The sequence below is a fragment of the Martes martes genome (assembly GCF_963455335.1).
Source record: "Martes martes genome assembly, chromosome: 5".
Taxonomy (NCBI): domain Eukaryota; kingdom Metazoa; phylum Chordata; class Mammalia; order Carnivora; family Mustelidae; genus Martes; species Martes martes.
In genome coordinates, this window is record NC_137892.1 from 150,337,220 (window position 1) to 150,361,674 (window position 24,455).

General features: G+C 34.7%; 1 protein-coding gene across 1 annotated transcript in view; it reads left to right on the top strand.

The window, feature by feature from the left end:
- Positions 1 to 24,455, top strand: part of CDH18 (cadherin 18) — a gene marked incomplete at both ends in the record, with an annotated part of 317,410 nt that overhangs the window by 231,886 nt on the left and 61,069 nt on the right. The window contains one exon of the mRNA XM_080804279.1: positions 9,334 to 9,587. Coding sequence (XP_080660405.1) covers positions 9,334 to 9,587 — 254 coding nt within the window. The remainder of the gene's footprint in view (positions 1 to 9,333; positions 9,588 to 24,455) is intronic.

A 24,455-nucleotide genomic window follows, 5' to 3' on the forward strand; every position in this document is an offset into this window, starting at 1 on the left:
GTGATTACTAAAAACATGGATAAAATAAGGTGAAAGTTGTGATCTAAATGTGTCTGCCAAAAACTTATAGTAATACATCAATTTCTACTTTTCTCCTTGTCTTCCTTTTCTCTTCTGTTTGCACCAAGTTTTAGTTACACTTTTCAGACCGTGTAGTCATTATTGTGTCTTTTATTTAATGTTATCCAATTCCCTATAAGCATGCCAAAAATGTTATCTGTGTATATTATATTGTATATGCATGTTGTCACTCATGTTTTTGGTAATCTACTTCTCTTTCCTTCTTCTCTAAGATTTTTTTTTTAGAGTTAAAGTTTAATATTGTCTTTATAGTTCAACATTTGCTGGTATATATCAGTCACAGATATCTCTCTCTGGATTATCTTTTCTATTTTACATATCAGTGTAGGCATTTCACTAACTTCTCGCTATGGAAAATGTAACAATTCTAGATCCCTCTTAACTCTGCTAGATCTCATAGAGTAGGAAGACCTTATTCTAATTAATTCACTGTGAATGCACTGATAATTACCATGGATATGTATCTACGTATGCTATAAGTGCATATCTGCAACCAATGCTTGTGAAATATTTTGCAACTGAAAACTTTGTATTTTTTAAGCTTCATACTATTCAGTGTGTAATAAGATTGCTATCATTTTATTTTACAAATGATTTGAAATAGATCATAGATAAACACAAAAGGTTACAGAAGTATTTTTGTAAAGTTTAAGTTAATGCTAGGAGGAAGAAATATGAAATATGTTCAATTATAACCATACTAGATCTATTCCAAATAACCACATTTTTGGTTGTTTAGTGGATCCTGTTTATTGAATTTTTCTTTGGTATACCTTTGCATTGACTGATAAAACAAGAATCAGATTATTCTGGCCTTCGGATTGTAAAGTTTTGGGGCTCTGAGTCACAAAGTGCAATGAATAAGACATCCCAATCTATTACAAATCCCCACAAAGACAAACATGAACACACTTTATTTTAAGAAGAAATACATTTCTAGGGCACCTGGGCGGTGCAGTCAGTTAAGCATCTTACTTCATTTTGGCTCAGATCATGACCTTGGGGTCCTGGAATTGAACCCCAAATTGGAGCTCCATACTCAGCTCAGAGCCTACATAAGACTTTCTCTGCCTCTATCCCTCCCCTCTGCACTCACCCCCAGTAAAATAAAGAAAAGAAAGTCTTTTTAAAAAAATGAGAAGAAATAGGTTTCCAATTCTAATGAACTATTTACAAAAATTGAACATTGACTAGGGATTTTATTATCAAAAAATTTGTCCAAGCTGCTATTTTTATATTTATAGGGGTCTAACATCTGGAAAGAAATTCTCCTGGTCAACCAGTTGCTAAAGAGAGGAGTCCACATTTCAATTCAGTGAAATCTATTACTGTATTTGCAGTGACTTTTGACAGAGGACTGCTTTGGGGCAACTTTGTTCTTACTACTCATATATAGCCATGACCATGAAGTGATAGATATCAGTTGAAACTACTTTGGATGTTAATTGGCTGATTTTTACATATATATATCTATAATATAATTTAGTACATTAGATGGAATTTGGTAATCTTTTGAAACATCCTGATGAGTTAAGCTATTCACATCCATAGACTATTAGTAAGTTATCATATGTGTGGACATGTGGAAATACACACACATATATGCTTGTATAAAAATACATATAAATAATACATACATGTACTTTATATATTATAAGATATATGTGTATTTGTTATTTGAGATAAAAATGTCCCACTTATTTGTCAAGTCTTCAAATGATAGTAAGGAAACATTTAATATTGATTTATATAAATATCCTTGGAATTATACACATTGAATGAACAGTATACTCTTCCGCACAGAGAAACTTATAACAAGAAAGCTTATACGTGTGTTCTAGTTTCCACAGAACATCTTCCATCCAGGAAACATCTCTGACAAGGACCACCAACCATGACATAATAAGAAAGTTTAATTGAAGAAACATTATTCAAATCCATGCCATTTTCCTTTTTTTTTTTTTTTTTGGCAGGGTGCTATCATTTAAAATACATTTTTTTCAGAAAGCAAAATTTAATAATAATATCAGTTACTATTCCAGAATTTAACCATTTTGTGGCACGATTGAAGTTACATTTGCATCTATTAAATTATTGCTATCAATTCCATTATTATCCACCCATTCTTGCATTATAAAACCTAGATGAGAGTGGAATATAGAAACTGGACCAAGGCGGGGTCATAAGGAGTCTCTAATTACTAAAAAAAAAAAAAAAAAAAAAAAAAGAGAGAGAAAGGAAAAAATGAAAAAGATAAATTTAGGACCTCCTTGAACTCCCAGAAGGATAGATTCATAGAGCAACTTGGCTGAATGCTGTTTTCAGTATCTTTCTACTTCTGTTGGTTACGTAAGTCCAGTGGAAGAATATACCAGTGCCATTTAATGAAGAGTAGAAGTGATTAATGAGAAACAATTAAAAAGTCCCAAATATGTAGAGCTGGCTGGAAAATGATTGATGGGAATGATAACTATCTACAGTAATGTGAAATGTGTTAATATTAAAGAGGGAAAAGTATTATTTTATGAGTTAGAGAGAGCAATGATATGTAAAAGTAATTACTAGGAGTAATAGGATGAAATTAAGAAACTAAAATTTAAAATGAAAATTGGAGTCAACTCATTGACAGTGAACTGCATTAGGATATTCAGCAGTAATTAGGGAAAAGTCAGAAAAGCCCCAGTGGCTGGGAGAGTTAAAATTATACCAGAATAAACCCTTCTACCAGGGACAGAAGAGAGAGAGGATTTTGCGTGAAAAGCATTTAAGTTTCTTAACTCTGTGAGTCTGTGAATTAAGGAAATTATAAAGGCACTCTGAGTTCTGGTAGTCAGAATTAATGAAATTATAGTTAATGAAGTTATCAATTCATTTTCAGTGTTATAGCAAATACTTGAAAAGATGTGTAAATGCATTTTTTAATGGTGAGGACATTATATTCCACTAAAAATCTGTTCATCTTTAGTCACCAAATTGGAATGTTATATTACACTGATTATGTACTAAAGATTTCAGGCAGTGTATCCAGCATAGTACTTCAGGACACAGCAAATAGGAGTCCCACTGCCTGAGGTCAAAGCCCATGTATACCACTTACTGGTTGTTGCTCCTGGAAAAGTTTAACTTTTCTGTGCCTCGATTTTCTCGTCTGTAAATGGGAAACAATTATAAATCATGGACGTGTGATAATTAAATGAGTTAGTATATGTTCATTGTTTAGGTCACACATAGGTGTCAGCAATGCATCTTTTAGAAATAATATAAAAATTTTTCAATCTTCAAATATAAACCATGCAGTAGCACTTTTCTGTACTCTAAATATAGCTATGTTTGAGATTGAGGAAGAGCTATTAATCATCCCCCATGTGCTAGGAATTATGCCAGATACCTGAAATATGAAGATGAATTAGATAATATTCTTTGTCTTAGAGAAAACTGAGTAGATGTGAAACATTATTATAATACAAGATGTCAAATGTCCATGGTATAGGTTTACTTAAATTGTTATGAGCTCACAGAGAAGAGGGCCAATTTTTCAAAGATGAAGAAGGGTCAGAGAAAACTTTGCATGGGAAATTACTTTTAGGCATGTGTGGAACAATATATAGCAGATATAAGCAAAATACATGTGAGTCAAGGGCTATATATTTAACTGCATTGTCCTTTAAATGTGGGGATCATAGGCAAACAATTTGGAACATCAAAAATGAGGCAATATTATATTGGGGGATGCATCATCTAAGCAATATGATTGTAGCATGACCTACTTGAAATCTATGTCTTTCCTGAAGAAATCTTTATGGCCCATGGCTGCAGAGTGGAAATTTCTGAATGCCAAACCTGGGGTCTCATCCAACAAGTGGTTGAATTAGAATGTGAATTGATTTCCCAACCACGCTGAGGTGACTTCTTCCCCAGGAATGCTAAGGCAGTCACAGAAATTGGGACAGCTAAGGAGTGGGTTATATTCCCTAAAACCCAGCGGAAGGTCAGCCCAGACAAATTTCAGACTCTGTCCCCAGTATCATGAGAGAATAAATTCATGTTGTGTCAAGCCACCTAGTTTGTAGTAACTTGCTGTGGCTGTCCTCAGAAACGAATGCATTAACTCAAAAACCTAACAGACCAATAGAATTATTAAGCAACCTCATTTCTGAGTATCCATGGAATCATTCTAAGCTCTATTCCAATAAAAGAGAGCCTATCACAGGTGTAATTATTCCAGGAATGTTTGGATAGTTTAATGTTAGAAAAACAAATATCTTACACTGAATCATATAAAATTATTTTTTGTGTATGTCATACATTGTAGACAACAGCAATTTCATATGGTCAATGCTCATTTATTTATTTTTTTATAGTTGAGGGTTGTCAATACATATCCATGCTGTATTTGTAGTAATTCCATATTTCTGATATATTTAAATTTTTTTAAAAAGATTTTATTTATTTATTTGACAGACAGAGATCACAAGTAGGCAGGGAGGCAGGCAGAGAGATAGGAGGAAGCAGGCTCCCTGCTGAGCAGAGAGCCTGATGCAGGCTCGATCCTAGGACCCTGAGATCAGGACCTGAGCCGAAGGCAGAGGCTTTAACCCACTGAGCCACCCAGGTGCCCCTATATTTCTGATATATTTAGTTATTAACTATGATAGTCGTGATTTATCATGGTTAACATTGTTAGATAAAACACAGGACACCCAGTTAAGTTCTAATTTCAAATAAATTATAATTTCTTAACTAAGTATGTCCCATGTAATAATTGACACATACTCTATCAGAAAATAATTTTAATTTACTAAATTTGGCAACATTAAGCAAAGCATTTGTTAAATATGAGCTGATGTGGTAGTTTGTGTTTGTAAGTCACAGAGCTTGAATCACAACTGAACTTGTGCAGAGAATTAAACCTAAAGCAAATTCTGTATACATGAAAAAAGAATTTGGTGATATTCCTGGAATATTTATTCCTGAACATTAGTATTATATTAGTAATCTCCAGTAGAATACCTTTGTCTTATGCTTACCTATTAAACACTAACCCAATACTCTAGACATACAGTTTTCCAAAATAGAAAGTTGAAATAGTTCTGCAGTTTTGTTAAATGACATAAACTATATTTAAATTATAAACTTCTACTCTCCACACCAAGTATTTTGGTGAGGCAGAATTTATGGAGTACATAATGGGTGAGCCAATTATCAACTTCTCTTTCAAAAAATCTTCAGATAGATCTAAAGGGAAGAACTCTTTCCTCATCTTGTTCTTCAGCTTGAGTGTTTTAATCATTTCTTTCTGAATGTTGTCCACGAACAGCCAGAAAGTCGTAAAAGCATGAACAGTTGACATTTTAATGTAGAACTGGAAAAAAATTATTTCTTGTTCTCATGAACAGTCTCTGGCTATAATATACCCCTTATCAAGTTCATAAACTATACCTCATGTGTATGGAGTCATTCTTTATCTGTTTTTAATTCATTATTTTTAAGGCAGGAAAAACATACGTTTTGTGTTTTAAAAACTCTCAACCAGAGGTGCCTTAAGCAAAGCCAGGCATTGCTTAAAAAATAAAAATAAAAAAAACGAAGCTATCAACCAGACATTTCATGTTTTTGCTTTCTGTGGTAACTCAGTAATAGCCTGGGCGAATTTTCTTTCTTTTTTAAGATTTTATTTATTTAGTTGAGACAGAGAGAGCATAAATGGGGGAGGGGTTAGAGGAGAGGGAGAAGCAGATTCTTCACCAAGCAGAGAGCCTGACTAGCAGGGAGCCCGCCACAGGACTGGATCCCAGGACCCAGAGATGATGACATGAGCTGAAGGCAGATGCTTAACCGACTGAACTACCCAGGTGCCCCTCAATTTTTTTTTTCTTTTAATCATTTTCCCTCCACAGTCTTCTTATCAGAATCAGGCTTTAGATGAATAGATTTCACCATTCCTGGTATAAAGTTTTTGATGTACTATTTTTAGGTTAAAATAAAAATCTGGTAGCTTTGGAACGTGTAACCCATAAACAGAGTTCTAAATAATTTCTCAGGACTAAATGATTAGTAGGGGATTACTGGAAGATCTATTGAAACTGTGTGGATAATGAGTATTTGAACAGTTTTGCCAAAATGACAGAAGTAGCAAAAATAATAATCCTAATCCAATATCTATATACTATTATAGCTTTAATGCAAAACAAGGTTACCATACTTTATATGCTATACATAATCTTATAGTCCAAGAATAAATGGTGGAATTTCTTCCCAGTTTTTCTGCACTTGCAATTTAGCACTGCCAGATTTTCTACATAAATGAAGTTATTAAATATTTCCATTTCCATTAATTCATTCTCTTCTAAAGTGCCTGTCTCCACTTAAATAATCTTCTCATTCCTTGGTGGCTCTAGCTGGATTCCTATCCATCCATCTGCCATCCATCTTGTGGTAAACAAGTCCTACAAAATGATTATCCCTGCCTTGGGGTAGTTAAATATATATTAGATAATCATAAGCATGAAACCATGTGTCTGCGAAAACAGCCTGTACCTTAGCAGTAGGTAGGCTAGTGTTAAGATAAATGACATCTATGTTGCCAAGGGACCTGCTTAAACAAACCAAGAGACGCCTGTCATATTGAGAGCACAGCTTGATAATAACATTTGATGGTGTAGAGGTGGCCAAAATTGTCTCTACAAATTTCATTGAGAGTCACAAAGATGTAAAAGCCTACACCAATGAATAAATGGAGATGACTTTTGAAATCCTGTGTTATAATGAAAAAGAGATGTTAAGCATTACTAGTAAACAAATCCTGTTTTGCTTTTTGGGTATTTGTTTTGTCTTATTTTTAAGGTCTCATACACGCAAGTTCAAAGAGAAAATCCTTAATCATTATAAAGTTTACCAGATGCAGCTGGTTGACTTTAAAAAATTACATTGATCTAAACATATGGTAAACCTGCCAACAGTGTTGCTTTCCATAAATAAAATACCTCGCTTCTGACAGCCCATGCTCCTCTGCACCTATCGAGGATCATATCCATCCACCCAATTCCTGATAGACAACAATTGGGTACAGTTTCCAGAATAGGCTATTTAAATTTAGATGAGATTTGCTGAATTAGTCAAAGACACAGATTCTTATTTACTAATATCAAGGGGAGAAGTCAAGGAAGGAAAAAGGATAATTTTATCCTTTTTAATTTTATATTTTAAATTCCCTCAGAAATAAATGATTCCCAACTGATGGAATCATAAACTTCAGAGCTAATCAACCCTTCTTTAAAATAAGTTTGAAATATACAGTATTTTGACATATATAAATTTGTATGTATATATGTGTGTATATATATATGTGCATGTGTGTTTGTGTGTGTGTGTGTATATGTATATATATGTATATGGTCTACTTTTATGAATTTGAGTCTTTTACTTTTTTATTGACATTTTTATTTTGTTTTCTAAAAACTTAAAAAAAAATTGCAATGGCCCAGACTCATCCATGTCCCTGAGATATATGATAAATTCTAGGTTCTTAATATTTCTTTTGGAAATTAAATAGTTGTTTTTCCTTTTATTCCATCTTCAGTCTCTAGGAAGGCCAATTTTCCAAGGTAGTTCAGAAGACATAAGGGAAGTAATCATCAGTAGGAGTGATTGTTCTGTTTTTAGGGACACTTTTTCTTTCTTTTTTAATTTTTTTAAAGATTTTATTTATTTACTTGAGAGAGAGAGAAAGAGAGAGAGAGAGGGAGAGGGTCAGAGGGAGAAGCAGACTCCCCACTGAGCAGGTAGCCCAATGTGGGACTTGATCCTAGGACTCCAGGATCATGACCTGGGCGGAAGTCAATTGCTTAACCAACTGAGGCACCCAGGCACCCAAGAGCACTCTTTCTAATCAGCTTCTCCTTGGTTCTTAGTGTAAAGGAAACTATCTGAGTTCCTCCATGGGAAATAATCATTCTCTGATCTTTCAAGAAAGAAAGCTGCAAGACTGGAGCATTCTAGTATAAAGTTAGTGGCAGATACAGGGATGAAAAAATATTCTGTTTTTCTCATAGATATTAATCAGGAAAGACCAGCATCAATGGATACTTCACCAGGCTCTGAAAAGGCTGATGTCTGGATCCTTTGCACTAACATTACTATGAAAATTTTTGACACTGTTAATCCTAAATCTGAGCTCATTTTAGGTCATTGAGTCTATTATATGCATCAAGTCTAACACATACATTTAGTTATATGAAAAAATACTCTCACTTAGAAATAATACCTAGCTGTTTACAGGTACTCCTATTTCTGATTTTGTATCCTTATTATTTTCAAAATATTTAATATTCTTATGGCATTAAGTACAGTGATATAAATGTCTATTTACTGTTTTATATCCTATATTAGACCATATGTTCCTTGGGGCAAAACACTTGGATGACTTTATTCATTATTTTAAGTCAAATCCATGACTTCTGACCTATATTGTTAATACCAAAAAAAAAAAATTGGTTGGATTACTTTTAAAATTAAGATGAAAACTAAAAGGATTATGAGAAACATTTAACATGGACTCAAAGCTAAAAAGCCAATGGTATAAACAAAAAAATGATAATTTAAAAAATAAAGTAGTTAAAAACATTATATTAAAGAATATGAAAACAAAACAAATACATAAAATGGTATTACCAGGAAAACAAAATAAAAGTGAAACAATCAACATAAGATTCAGAAGTTTGTGTATTTCATGAAGTGTTTAAGGAAATGTTGTTGAATTGAAAACTTAAAAGCTTATCAAATTGTAAAATAAAATACTAAGTTTAAACCAGCAAGGTGAAAGTAAGAAAAGGATAGATTAAAAAAAAAAATCAGTGATAGAACATAAATTGTTTAAATGCAAAACAAAAATCTATTTTTAAAGTTAAAAAATTAGTATCAAATATTTTAAAGATTGCTAATGCAAACTGAAGAGAAGATAGAAGTTACTAGAAACTGAGTCTCCAAAAGGCAGTATTTGTTTGTCTGTAAGAAATATTTTTTTGTTCCTAGTTATCATCTTATTTATATCTTTGAAAAATTACAGTTGATTCAGACTTGAGTTTTCATGATTTTTGACTTAAATGTTATTGTGAAGACAAACTTCATAGTCTGTTGACAAATGAAAATAGATTGACTTAAATCTATCCGCATTTGTTTTCAAAAATGCAAAAAAATGTTTGAAATGTAATGGCAGTCATAATATTGGAAATCTTATATATTTTTTCCCAACAGCCACTGAACTATGAGAAAAAGAAATCATACACTCTCACCATAGAAGGAGCAAATACCCATCTTGATTTCCGCTTTTCTCACTTGGGTCCTTTTAAAGATGCTACCATGCTGAAGATCATTGTTGGAGATGTGGATGAACCACCCCTCTTTTCCATGCCTTCCTATGTCATGGAAGTCTATGAAAATGCCAAAATCGGGACTGTCGTTGGCACAGTTTTGGCACAAGATCCTGACAGTGCTAATAGCTTAGTAAGGTATGGTATGCCTTAGTCTTGTAGTCATATAATGTTTTTTATTGCCTCTCACAATAATTCAAAATGAATAAAATAAAATGTGAAATATTTTATTTCCATGTTATTTTTTACTAAGGTAATTAAATTAGAATATTAATTGATTCCTTGACTGAGTATTGTAGCGATGGGTTTTTGTCAAATTTAGAATACATGTAGCTATCTCCTTCAATGCCATTGACAGTCAATAGCATGGCCTTGAACTGCACAGGTCTGCTTGTAACACATGGATTTTTCCTTATAATACATGGAGTTTTTAATAACAGTACTGCAAATATTTTTTCTCTTCCTTATGACTTTTTTTTTAAAGATTATTTATTTATTTATTTGACAGACAGAGATCACAAGTAGGCAGAGAGGCAGGCAGAGAGAGAGAGAGGAGGAAGCAGGCTCCCTGCTGAGCAGAGAGCCTGACATGGGGCTCGATCCCAGGACCCTGGGACCATGACCCAAGCCGAAGGCAGAGACTCCAACCCACTGAGCCACCCAGGCGCCCCTCCTTATGACTTTCTTAATAATAATTTCTTTTCCTTAACTTACTTTAGTGTAAGAATACAGTATCTAATATATATGAAATTTGAAATATAGGGCAATCGACTATTTATGTTATCGGTAAGGCTTCCAATCAACAATAGGCTTAGCATTTAAGTTTTTGGTGAGTCAAAATTTATACGTGGGTTTTCTACAGTATGTGGGTTGAGGAGATCAACACCTCTAAACCCTGTGTTTTTCAAGGATCAATTGTATATTGTTGACCACATAGATTACATTTTTTATTTCACTTAATAGATGTGAGTGTAATTGAATGGAAAATTTATGTAGAGATATTTAACTATAAACTAGAGAATTTTGAGTCCTTAGTGATAGGACATATAGCTATAGTACAAACTAATGATTTAGGAATTATACTCATCTCTGCCTCCTGGTTCTGTCACAGTAGTTATGTGCATTTAGGAAATCATCTACCTTTATCAGTAAAATAATAATAATAATAACATCTATCTCTGAGAGTTATTGTGAGAATGCATGAAGCAATGTTCCTGAAATGCTAAATAAAGTTGCCTGCACCTAGTAGTCACTCTATAAATTCTAACTTGTCCAAGGAAGCAGAGAGTGCTACTTAGAGCAGTACTTACTTCCTGAAGATGGGAAGATCAGGGTGGGAATTCTGGTTTCTTGACCTACTAACTGTACCATCTTCTAGTTAATCAAGCTTGCTGAATCTCAAATATACGAGCTAGGAATAATTATGTTGTGTAAATATGTTGATAGAATTAATTTAAATTGATATAAAATGCCAAGCACAGTCAGTAAATGCTCAATATTTTTTATCGTGGTATGTCATGCAGTAGTGATAATGAAAGCTTTTCTTGCATGACCAGAAAGGTGTTTTCTTTTTCTTTTTTTCCCTCAATTATGATAAAATCAAAGGTTTGATCATAAACAAGGCTCTTTATTTACCTTGTGTTTAGACCCTTTGATAATCCCAAGGTCCTAGAAAGTTTGAAATCTTTAACAAATTTTCCTGCTTTTTCCTATCAAGTCCCTATTCTCAGATTCTTCATTTATTATCCTTAAAAAAAAGCAATTATGGCAAATATTCTCCTTGGTATCTATGTTATGTTTATAAAGGGTTTCAATTTTCTTTTATATAAGCATTATTATTTCAGTTAAAAAAGAAATGCCTGCTGTACTTATGCATTGACAGAAACCATTTTCTGTGCACTAATGTGTACATTCAACAATCCTACTCCATCTGTGAGTACAAAAACAACACCTTGTCAATTTGTGACCCCTCTGTCACACTTACAGCAAGATTTAAGCAATTTTCAATGTTGCAGGATAGGCAAACTATACAAAATAATATGCAAAACCCAACTATAGAAATTGATCTCTGATTAAAGGATAGAAATATAAGTCAATATGTTTAGTTGTCAAATGAAGGAGAAGCCCTCTATGCTTCATTATTCCATGGAATGCCATATTTCAGCAATATTTTTGACACATAATAATAAGTAAAATGCTTCTAACAATGTGAAAAACTATAGCATTGTAAAAGAGACATAAATGGGGCCATCCTTAATCAAAAGGAGACAATACACTTTGAGAAGAATATTTCATACTCTCAGTTTGATGTGAAAATATTTGATAGATAATGATGAGTTCCTTTTGAAAACAAGTTTGATATTAAAGATGTATTCTGCAATATATTTTTACAACATAACACATTCTAAAAATGCTATGATCAGATTTAGAAATATTTGCCAAAATTTAAAAAAAAATCTTTCTAAAATATCTTACAAAACAAAAAAGGAGAAGAAGAAGACTAGTTCTAAAAATGGTGTCTAAAAATACCATTCCAAAATGGTAGACCAAAGGGAGGAAAAATTGAGGTCAGACACAAACTTCTTTCAGTGTTATTCTATCTATCCCAACATACACAAAAACTCTCATTCCACAAAGAACAGTGGTTCTTACCCAAGGACACTACCACACACACACCAGAGGATATTTGGCAATATCTCAAGACATGTTTGGTTGTCACAACTGAGGGAGGAATATTATCACCTCTACCTGTGGGTAGAGGCCAGGGATGGTGGTAGAACATCATACAATTTACAAGAGTCCCCACAACAGAGAAGTCACTGGTCCAAAATATCGATAATGCTGAAAATGAAACCCTGACACAGAGCAAACAGAACTGGGTTGTCCATTGGTAAAATCAGAGGACTAATTATTTTCATGGACAGAAATTCTGAAAATACATTTGTGAGGATTACATATCACTATGTATGTTTCACATACATGCACATGGATGTTTCAACATCTACCATTCATTTAATAAAATAAACTATTTATATGTAATTGATTGTCCCATGATACTGATTGCCTCTGTAATGGCTCCATATTATTAAAAGCTTTTAATTGAACACCTGCTATGTTACATACATTCTCCCAGTTTCTGGGATGCAAAGATGATTGGTATATTATCTCCTAAGGCTAATAAAGAGACCTAAAAATCCATTAGCGAATGCATTATCCTTTTTATTTTGTTTTGGTCAGAAAACTAAAATGAACCCTTCCAGTGCTGCCTTCAAATAACTAGACTCTATAGCTGCTGTTTGGGAGCATAATTTACCTAATATTTATTCTTGATTTTAATAAAAATGTGTCATTCACAGGGGCCTCTAGGTGTAAACAGTGAATAAAAAACAGAAAACATTAACAAACAGAAAAGCAAGCTATACTTCCACCTTCTCAGGGACCAAATGTTTGTACTAATTAAGGAAACGTACTTTGAAAAGATGTACCTTGCAATGTGCCCTGAAATACAATTAACTCCAAGTTTGCAGAATTGATAATGAAAGGGAATTTGAGTCTTACAGGCATTTGTGCAAAGCTTTCTGACTTCAGTCTTTGTGTTTCAATTTTCTAAACTATTAGTAAGACTCCTCAGATTTCTAAGAGCATACCAGGTTTAGCCTCTGTCTCTTTTAACGCCAAACAAGAATGTGCAAACTGCAGCAATGTAATCATCACCTTTTATTTTGAAAATCAAGTCAGAACCAGGCTATTCACTAGCATCGAAGAAACCCTTGATTTAAACAGACTTCACTCACTTACTGGTGTATTACAAATGGAATTTGGGAATTTCCTGTGTAGCACTGAGAGATGAGCAACCCTATGCTGGACACAAGAAGCTAGAGGGCTTTCTAGAAAGTGACTGTTAAAAATAGTGGTTGTTCATTGCTTGCTGTCTGTGGGCCAAGGGCTTTATACAGCATGCCAAAAAGCCCTATAAGAACCCTAAAGTGTCTATATTACTCATCCCATTCTACAGATGAAGAATTGAGGGCTCAGAAAGTTAAGTAATTTGGCCCAGTTTCCTTAATGATAAAGTGATTCAGATTTGAGATCCGTTTTTACCTTCCCCCAAAACCCCGTTTTTAGCAATATTCTGCTGCCTCTCATATATCTCAACTAACAACAACAACAACAATAAAAACTGCATTTACAAAAGCCACATATCATAAAGTAGGAAGCAGATGAACATTTTGCATGTTTAGGAAGCCATTAGTTAAATGCCAGTACCCGGGATCTTGTATTTGTGTCGATGTATTTCATACACTGGGACGAGGGATCTAAAGACAGTCAAGTCTCATTTTAACTCTAACATCCCAAGAGCAAAACTGTTCTTAATTTTAGAGTCTCCGCATATTGTAAAGTCTAAGACGTATACTACTTGATTTAGTACAACAAAAAGAAAATTATTGAAGTCCTCAATATTTCTCATAGGATGAAAGGCTTTACTATAAATTATATTACTAAGTATTTCCCCCCATCTTTACTTCTTTTCTGCTGTGGTTCATAATATGATTTTATCTATACATTTACTTATTGTCAAGATTTTTCATGTTTTCTTTGTATAATAAACTCAAAACAATCAGAGGAAATATTAAATATGTTGCATACTTGTGTCAAATGTTCATCATGACACTATTTAGGAATAATAGCCTATTTACATGCTAACATAATATATAAAATTGTGATCAGATTTAGAAATATTTGCCACAATTAAAAAAAAAAAACTTTCTAAAATATCTTTAAAAAAAAAAAAAGAAGAAGAAGAAGACTAGTTCCAGAGAATTAGAAGTGTTTGTTCAATCTGTTTTGAGTTTAGCTGTAGTTCCAGTGAGTAAACACTTATAGTGTATTCACTACGTCTATCTTGGTATACTTCTTTTTCCTGTGCATTTCTGAATTTTCATGTAGTTCATGATGAGACGGGAGTTAGGCATATTGCATTAATTTTGAATGCCATAACAGCAAACAATTAGAAATATTTCAAAATAATGACAAGTTCATGTTGCAAAGTTGCAAAGTCGTGTAAAAACAAATATTTAAGAAGGTTTGCATGCAAGATTCCTATTCTTGAAAAGAAGATGAAAACTTACCAGAAGATATATCTCAAATATATTCATGTGAAAGATATCATCTGATACATAATGAGTTTTTATTCTATAGACAAAATTTATTTGTAAAAGTTTTTTCATTGTTAGTCAAGAATATCTCAATTGGATCCGTAATAGCAAGTCTTAATCCACCTTCATCAAAACTATCATAGTCTTCTGGTACAAAGGAGACAACTTGGGACTCCTGGGTGGCTCAGTCAGTTAAGCGTCTGCCTTGGGCTCAGGTCACCATCTCAGGGTCCTGGGATGAAGTCCAGCATTGGGCTCCTTGCTTGGCAGGGAGCCTGATTCTCCCTCTGCCTGCTGATCCCGCTGCTTGTGCGCTCTCTCGCTCTCTGACAAATAAAAGCTTAAAAAAAAAAAAAAAGAACATAATTCATTAGAGACATTTGGTGCAAATGGGGCAGAGATAGAGAAAGCAGGTTCCCGTTTAAAGCCAGAAGTCTTTGTCTATGACCAGTGTTTTGTATCATATTATATACTGTTAGCACATTTACATTGACTAATAATTGTAAAATGTCTTGTGAATATGACATCTGAGAATGTGAAGGGACCTAAAGATGATGGAGACAACTCTGTTCTTTTTTTTGTTTTTTAAGATTTTTTTTTATTTATTCATTTGAGAGAGAGAGAGAGAGCGTGAGCAGGTAGGAGGGGTAGAGGGGCAGGGAGCCTGATGCTAGTGGGATCAAGACCTGAGCCAAAGGCAGACACTTAACTGACCGAACCACCCAGGTGCCTCTGAGACAGCTGTGTTCTTATAAAGATGCTGATATCTTAGACCAAGAAGGCTGAGTAACTCACACAGCTAGCTAATCATAGAGACTGGATTAGCATGTGGTCATTTTATTAAGTGACCTTATTATTAAGGTCATTCAATTATTAAGGTCACTTATTATGACCTTATTATTAAGGCTTCAATAAAGATACAAAAACTCCGGCAGATTCTCCCCCCCCCCATTTGGGGTCATATTTCTCTGACAGCCTAGCGTGTGGTGGTACCCACTCCAAATCACAGTCTTGATCCCAGAAGAAGAACTCATTTTCCAGGTTAGCATGCATAACTCATTGAGCCCTGGAATGAATACATAAACTCTGGCTTAGTGACGCTTTGCCAGTCTGCTGCCTGGAAACTAAACACCCAAATAGCTTGCATGTAATTTTTGGAAAGAAATGGTAACTGCTTACCGTGGTTCCGTAGCATTCTAGAACTCAGGAGCAGTAGCATTTGTGATATCTTAGTTACTTAGAAGCATGGATAACAGGGGAAACAATTTTTTTTGTGCAGAGAATTTTCTTCTTTAGATATTTTTGTTTCATTGGATCAGGATTTTGGTTCAGGAAGTTAAAAAGCTTCTAAAAAATCTGTGTGATGTATGTGCTGCCCATTTTATTGAGCACAATACACCCTATCAGGTGGCAAGTGGTCCTTGTGTTTTTCTGTTTGTTGTTGTTGTTCTTGTTGTTTTCAGAAAGATTATTTTCTGGAGACATGGATTGTGGAGTAAATTGCATTCCCAAAGTAAGCTAAGGGAACCTTAAATCATTTAATAAATCTAAGCTATACTGCAGGTGTGTGACTTTTTGTTAAATTAAAGATGAGGCTAAGTTGCTGTAATATCCCACGGGGTGTATATTGATTAAACTTTATCCCATCTATTGATCATAGTCAGTAAAACTTATAAAAGCTGCTGTTTGGGAGGCAAAATCTCAAATAAATTCTCTTTGCCACTCACATTCTATAATCTACAAGCATCTGAAGTGTGGTGACTGAAAGAGGTCTCTTATACTTTAAGCCAACTGATGTTTCTCTAGGTAAATCACTGTAAAAATAGATTTCCATTACACAAGTTCTAAATTAATTTCTTATAGTGAAATGGACAGAGTATAATGAAAATAATAGGTGCCTCTGAGGACTGAAATTTTATTATTGAAATGAAAAATAACGTTCCAGTGCACTTTAACATGACTAATAATTATCTTGAGTTTCTAGCTACATAATCAAAGGGAAATTGAATGCCAAATGATGAACCGAGTGATTCATTTAAAGTTTCTTCTGTTAAGGAAAATACTTGACTAAAGGGAATCATTATTGGGATTGACTGTTTGCTCTGGCCATAACTTGACTGCATATTTGTTGATCCATAAATTCTAATTTGAATAATGAATTTTCATCATATTTCAAGGTAATGCATTTTCTCTTTACTTATTGGGTTAATACATATTTACCAGAAATAAGAGATGATGGATATGTTGTATGACAGAAAAGAGAGTAATTGTAGGAATAAAAATGATCAGCCAGAATTACCAGTTATGATGGCAACCTTGCAAGAAGGTCTCCGATACTAAATGGGCCCATGCATGTGCCAGTGTGAAATTAGGTAATGTTTGCATAGGGAACTGGTCCAGGTAGAGGGCCCTTAAGGACTACCGGACAAATCTGAGCTGGCACAAACTTAATTGCATTTACTCTAGATAGCCACAAGATTATCAGTTCCTCACAGATAGCATCTTATTGATCTTTGATCATATAATTTCCCAAATAGCATTTAATATAGGTTGTTACCTTGTTGATTAGTTCATACAGAATGCAATGAACATAGAGTGCTGGTAGGGATCTAATGGTGTGTCATACTCATCATATTAGAGTAGCCTTGTATCTGCCTCAACATCTCCTCTGTGATAATAACCGTTTTGTCCACATATGCCTGTAGATTGGTCCCAGAAATCAACTAGATATACTATCGAGTATCACTGTAGTACATCTTAAAATTATATCCAGAATGATGAGTTCAGTGAAATACCGTGGGAAGTATAAATTAATCTGTCCTTTTTTCAATGTTTAACTATCTCTCAATGACAGAGAAAAGTAAGCTAAGAACTTACTCTTAAAAAAAAAACAAAAGTTTGTTTCCTAAACTAACAAATTTCAAATATAATATTAGGAATATGTATGAAGGATATTAGTAACCCATAAAAAACTGTCTCTATCTGAAAGCATACTGCTCTAAGTGAAATATGATGACTTATTGGCTTGATTATTTCTACCAAAATGGATATAAAAGAAGTAAAAGCGGGGCATCTGGGTGGCTCAGTGGGTTAAGTATCTGCCTTCGGCTCAGGTCATGATCCCAGGGTCCTGGGATCAAACCCTACGTCGGGCTCTCTGCTCAGCAGAGAATCTGCTTCCTCCTCTCTCTCTCTCTCTCTCTCTCTCTCTCTGCCTGCTTCTCTGCCTACTTGTGATTTCTGTCTGTCAAATAAATAAATGAAATCTTTAAAAAAAAAAAAAGAAGTAAAAGCTACTATGGAATGCCTTAATTAATTTCATAATAGATATCAACAGGTTCTTTATATTTGTTGAATGATTGATTAGTTTATTAATTCACTTATAAGGCAAAGTCATACACCTGTGACATAATGGTGAAAGCAAAAGAGCTTTATTCTCATATAGTTTCCAAATAAAAATGACTTGTATGCACCCAATAAGGAATTACAGATAATTTCATTTTCTGATAGATTTTTTTAGAAACAAACAGTAGTTCATGCTATTTATATGGAGACTCTTGTTCACTCAATAATAATCTTATTCAGATCCTATTGTACTTAAAACATTTTTCCAGGAAAACAAAACAGAAAAGAACTAGCAAACAAAAAAACAACACTTACTATTTGTGAACTTTCCTATCAAAATACACTCAAGGTTTCCAAGAGAAAAAACCTTCCTAAAAGGGACTAAAACAAATGATATTTATCCATGAATGCTTATCATTTGATACTTCACCATAAAATGCTTTCAAATATTACCTCGCTTAATGCTCACAGTAAAATGAGGATGTGGGTCATATCTGCATTTTGCTTACAAAGGAAGTTCAAAGAGGTGATACATTAAGTCATGGAGCTTAGAAGTGGTTTAAAGATTTATAAGCATCACATTTACTTGGTTTACAAACCTGTGTTAATTTCTTTACTGCTTAATACCATTTTCACACATATGCTGGATCTGTTGTAGAGACAAATTTCCATAGAGTTCATCTTTGCATTCTGAATCAATCAACGCCAGGATGTACATCTTGTAGACAGAGAAAAAGAATACAGATGTTTTTCAGTGTCCTTAAGAGGTTATTTTCTCTAAGATATTGGAAAATCAGGAATTTTGTTCTTGATAAAGGCCCCAACACATTCTTCTTTCTTTCCTATGTATGTTCAAGAGCCTATCTGTGTATTAGCCTTTGAAAATGCACCTCAAGCCACGGCTGCTACAAAGAGAGTAGTTACAATTTCTCACTGGCTTAGTTGATGATATGATTAAACTGATCTTCATTCCTCACCTAAGTATATTTTATTTTAAAGTAATCTCTTCGGGTGCCTTGGTGGCTCAGTGGGTTAAGCCTCTGCCTTCGGCTCGGGTCATGATCTCAGGGTCCTGGGATCGAGTCCCACATCGGGCTCTCTGCTTGGCAGGGAGCCTGTTTCCTCCTCTCTCTCTCTCTGCCTGCCTCTCTGCCTGCTTGTGATCTCTCTCTGTCAAATAAATAAATAAAGTAAGTAAGCTCTTTTTATTCAAGCGTAACTGTATGTGTAGGGGCAGTCATGTTGACTAGAACATTAACGTATGGCTGAAGGAAAGAAATTCTTTCTGTATTTTATGTACAACCTACAACAGGAAGCTTCTCTTCCTCTTTTGCTCTTGCTAGTCTAGTAGCCAATACAAGAACGTGGTCTGAAAATCACCACCCACTTCTGCAGCCAGATCTAAGATATCTCACTGTTTCTCTCCCGTAAAATTATTAAATTATGTACTTTTTAGATGATTTATAATGCACCTCTCTTTAATGCTGGTGTTTCCAGACTGATCAAAACCACTTCTGAAGCCTTGTTTTGTTTAGAGTTTTGCCCTTGCCTCTGATTTTTGTTTTGTTTTGTTTTGTTTTTAAGGTTTTATTTATTTATTTATTAGAGAGATTGAGAGGGCAGGTGGGATGAGGGGCAGAGGGAGAAGCAGACTCCCTGCTGAGCAGGGACACTGATGCTGACCAGCATCCCAAGATCCTGGGATCATGACCTGAGCCAAGGGCAGACACTTAACTGATGAACCACCCAGGGGCCCTTTGTCTCTGATTTTAAACTCTTAGTATAGAACATGTTAGTTTGCAAATTCTTTCCTTTTCCTTTCTGTTTCCCTAACTAATACATGTCGAATTCCCAGGTCTTATTATTTTCCTCTTTTAAATATCCTTCATTCCTTCCTTGTGCTCCCTCAAATAAATACTTTTTGAATGAATACATAAAACCTTAAATATTGTCTACCTTTTTTGAAAAAATGAACTTATAAATATTACTTAATAGACTTAAATTATATTTTAATCACTTTCCCTAACTAGCTCTGTGATGTCGAATAAAATTCTTCATCACTCTGTATCTCACTTTCCTCCTTTTATGAAAAGGGTTTTTAATAATACTTGTCTCATGCAGTTGTTTTGAGTTTATAATGAACTATAAATAACTCATGTTTGAGTATTTCTTTTCAGTCTTACCTATCATCCCTGGATAGTCTTATATGAAGAGAAAAAGTAGAATTTGAAGAATAATCTCTGTAAATATCCTGCCAGTTTACATGTACTCTTGCCTCAGTTTACGCCGGTTCATTTTTTTATAGCAATGGGCAAAACTATTTAAAAAAATATTCTCAGAACTATTTTCTCAGGTTTTATCATTAATCCCAATTTAGAATGTATATCATCTACAGAAATGGTTACTTGATTTTATGCTTGTTATATATCCCTGAAAATGTCAAATTAATATTAGCATCGTGAAAAATCTAAATATTTATATTTGAGTTCATAAAGTATTAAGATGCTGTGCTGACCTTTTTGAAAGTTTATAGAAAGAAGCAAATGAATTTTATTACGAAAATACTTTTAGAAGTTACCTACTGAGAATATTTTCATCTATTTTTTATTTGTTTGATAAACAGCTTCATGGACCCATGCTATTTCTTAATTTTAAATCATTAGTACTGAATGATTCTACATTTAAAACCCCAAAATAGTTTTTTTTTTAAAGATTTTATTTATTTATTTGACAGACAGAGATCACGAGTAGGCAGAGAGGCAGGCAGAGAGTGAGAGGAGGAAGCAGGCTCCCCACTGAGCAGAGAGCCCGATTAGGGGCTTGATCCCAGGACTCTGGGACCATGACCTGAGCCGAAGGCAGAGGCTTTAACCCATTGAGCCACCCAGGTGCCCCTAAAACCCCAAAATAGTTTCAAATAGTTTATTTTCTCTTACATTTTCATTTTTTTCTCCTTTTTCCAGTTTTTATTTGTATGGCTAAGCAGAGATCTAAGGTTAGAGTAAAGGACAACTATTTAGTTGTACTTGAGTTGAAATTCAATTGCAACTCCAAGTTCAAAACTCTGCATCCGAGCATCCCCATGTATCTAGGCCTTACATTGTAGATTTCCCAGGAGAGAGGTCACAGAGAAAGCTAACAAGTAAATAACATGAAACCGAAGACACATACCTAGCATTATACCTACAATTGAAAAAAAATATTCAAACACTATTTTTTTTTAATTCAAAGAAAAGCATTTGTATCCTGAAAGTATTTAACCCCTGCTGCTAGCACTTATATTAGAAAGTCTGTGTGAAGTGCCTAAAAGAGAGCAGAATGCACTGATAAAAACACTATCTATTTCTAAGTCTTAATTTAGTTTAAAAACAGAAGAAATCCAATTTTTTAAAAAGATTTTATTCATTTCTTCGAGAGCGGAAGAGCATGCAAGCACGGTCGTGGAGCGGAGGAAGAAGGACACTCAGACTCCCCGTTAGGTGCTCCATTCCAGGCCCCTGAGATCATGACCTGAGCCACCCAGGCCCTCCCCCCGCCCCCAATTTCTTTTTCCCAGACTGATAGTAATCACATTTCTAAGATGAGGCATGTCATCCCATATTTCATAAGGGTGTGTTAATAACAATGTAATCTGAGCTTTGCTGATAGTTGAGGCAGGAAACTTTGGAATTGAATATGTTTAAATTTTAGATCTAACTTTCCAAAATAGAAATCATGGTTCTTAGGGTATGGAAAAATGGCAAGTGTTTTGAAGACAGGTTAATGACAACTAACTTTAGGTGATGTAATAACCAGATTTCCAACTGATGACATTTTAAAGGAAGGTTTCCTTTCCATGTGACAAAACTTCTTACATCTTCGAGGCAATCCAGCCTTCATCCTCAGCATCAAGGACTCTGATAGTATGAGAAGGATATTTGTGATATGAACTCAAGTCAAAATCAGTTTCAGGGTACCAGGACCTAATGCTTTGGGAAAGCCCAATGACATTGCTCTTTCCCACTTCTCAGCAGTGTCTGGATCTCCTGTCTTCTCTCTGAATCAGATTTGCTTTGTACCTCTACATCTTCCTGTTTAAATTCCTTCTTTATGTTCAGCTTTCTTCAATTAGCATGTAGTTATTATTAGAACAGTCTGTGCAAAATGGTCTGTTTCTTGTTTTGATCACATAGGTGCAAGGGTTATATTTCAGCTCTTTAAGGTGTTCTTTTCACTGAATGGCATTTCCTTGGACCTGCATGATGTTATTCATAACTTCTGTCACGCGCATGTGTATCCACAGGTTGTTATAACGTTTCACACCTTAGCACCACGTTCTACACACTCTGTTAACACATTGCACCCAGGAGAGATAGGGCATTGTGTTTCCTGGACTCTTGGGCTTCATGCATTCACATTCAATATACTCTTGAATCCACTGTTAAAAACAAAAACAAAGAAAACAGTTTATATTTTATTGAAAATATTCTTTTCAAGTTAACTAATGCTGTCTATCTTCCCAAATCCAATCAACCCTTACTAACCTCACTCAGCCTCTTAGTAGGATTCACTATAATTGTTCACTTGAAACACTCTCCTTTCTTGGCTTCTGTGCCACCCATTCCCACTTTGCCTCCTCCCCTGGACCCTTCCTCCCCTTTCGCTACCACCTGGTCTTGTACCGATGCTGACATGCTTTAGGCTCAAAAGGTTGAGCGCTGTAGTACTCAGTATTTCACTTTTCTCCTACAGTTCTCTCCCAGATGAAACCATGCTGTCCACACAACCTTAAATTTAGACTGATGCATCTCAAATACATATTTTCTGTTCTTGAGCTTGAACTCTGCACCCCATTCAGTTCTCTGCTTTTTATTCCACGTTTATCTAATTGGCTTCTGAGGCATAGTGTGTCAAAATCACTGATTTCTCCCCATTTTTTTTTTCTCCCAAAGGGAGAAAATTTGTTTGTTTTTTTCTTCTACCTCTATCCAGCTCAGTAAACAGGCTTATCAATTACATGATAGATCAAGGACACATACACACACAAACACACAAAGCACACCAAAACGGAGTCCTTTGTCATTCCCCCCTCCCCTTTACTAATGCCACTCCAATAAAAATTTCTATAGGTTGTATCCAATAGATAGCATTATTTTTTTATGGTTCTGTCCATTTTCTTCCTTTTCCCACCTTTATTCAAGATGACATGATTTCTTTTCTGAATTGCTTTTAACTTTCTGCAATCTAAGAGTCAAAGTAGCCATGGTAGAGACGCCAGGGTGGGTCCAGTTGGTTAAGGGTCCAGCTCTTGCTTTTGGCTCAGGTCATGATCTCAGGGTCATGAGATTGAGACCAACATCAGCCTCCATGCTCAGCATGGCATCTGCTTGAGACTCTCTCCCTCTCCTTTCACCCTTATCCCAGCTCATGCTCTCTCTCGCTCTCTCTCTCACATAAATAAAATCTCCAAAGTAGCCACTGTGATTTTTCCAGGTTGTAATTAAGTATGTTATTTCCTTTGCTTAAAAATTCCCCCACTACTTTTTTTTTTTTTTTTTTAAAGATAAGAACTCTTTAGCATGTGCTGCATGGATTGCTTGTCCTACCCTCTGGCCGCATACCACATCCTTTTAGCCTAGCCACATTGAAACATACCTTGGTTTCTAGACCAAATCAAGCTCTTTCTTTAATTTGGATATTTGCACTTTGGTTTCCTGGATTTCGAATATTCTTCCCCTAGTACTTTGTGCCTAATCAGTTCATTTTTGTTCTGCAGGTCTAGATAAAATGTTACTTACACTGAGGTTAAGGAAGAAGGGAGAAATAATAGAGATTTAAGGAAAGGAGGAAACACTTCCTTCAATAGTTCTAGAAATAGTTTGGAACATTTCTAGAGCATACGATGATTGTTCGCTATATTTTCAATTCATATTTATGTTAATAAACGGTTGGATAATGCTGGATAATATAAAACTCTAAAACTTAGGGGTAATGAAGTAAGCAATTAAAGAAAGAAAGAAAAGAAATGAGTAATTTATAAGCGTAGTGTAGGTGTCTGAGTTAGGTGAAGATCAGCTAAACTAGGCTGGTTTTGTTTGCCAGCTCGGCTTAACTCCAGTGCATTCAATCATGCACCTGCTCGTTTACTAGGTAGCTCTCCTCTAGGATGGGACACCTGAACTGGGACAACTTTGTCCTTGTGTCTCTCATCTTCCTTCTGGCTCCAGCATGTTCTTTTTGTGTCAGTGTCAGGGCATAAGAAAGAATAGGTAAAGTCCTATGAAACCGTGGCCCAAAAATGGAACAGGACACCATCATTTCCGATGATGATGATCACTTTCAATTACTTTTCATCCCATTCTGATTTTTAAAAGTTTTTTTTTTTTTTTTAAATTCCAGTTAGTTAACTTACAGAGTGATATTAACTTCAGGTGTACAATTTAGTGGTTTGACACTTACACACACTCAGGGCTCATCTCTTTGCTAAAGTAGGCTGGAGGCAAAATCTGGCATGAGAAATCCCTGC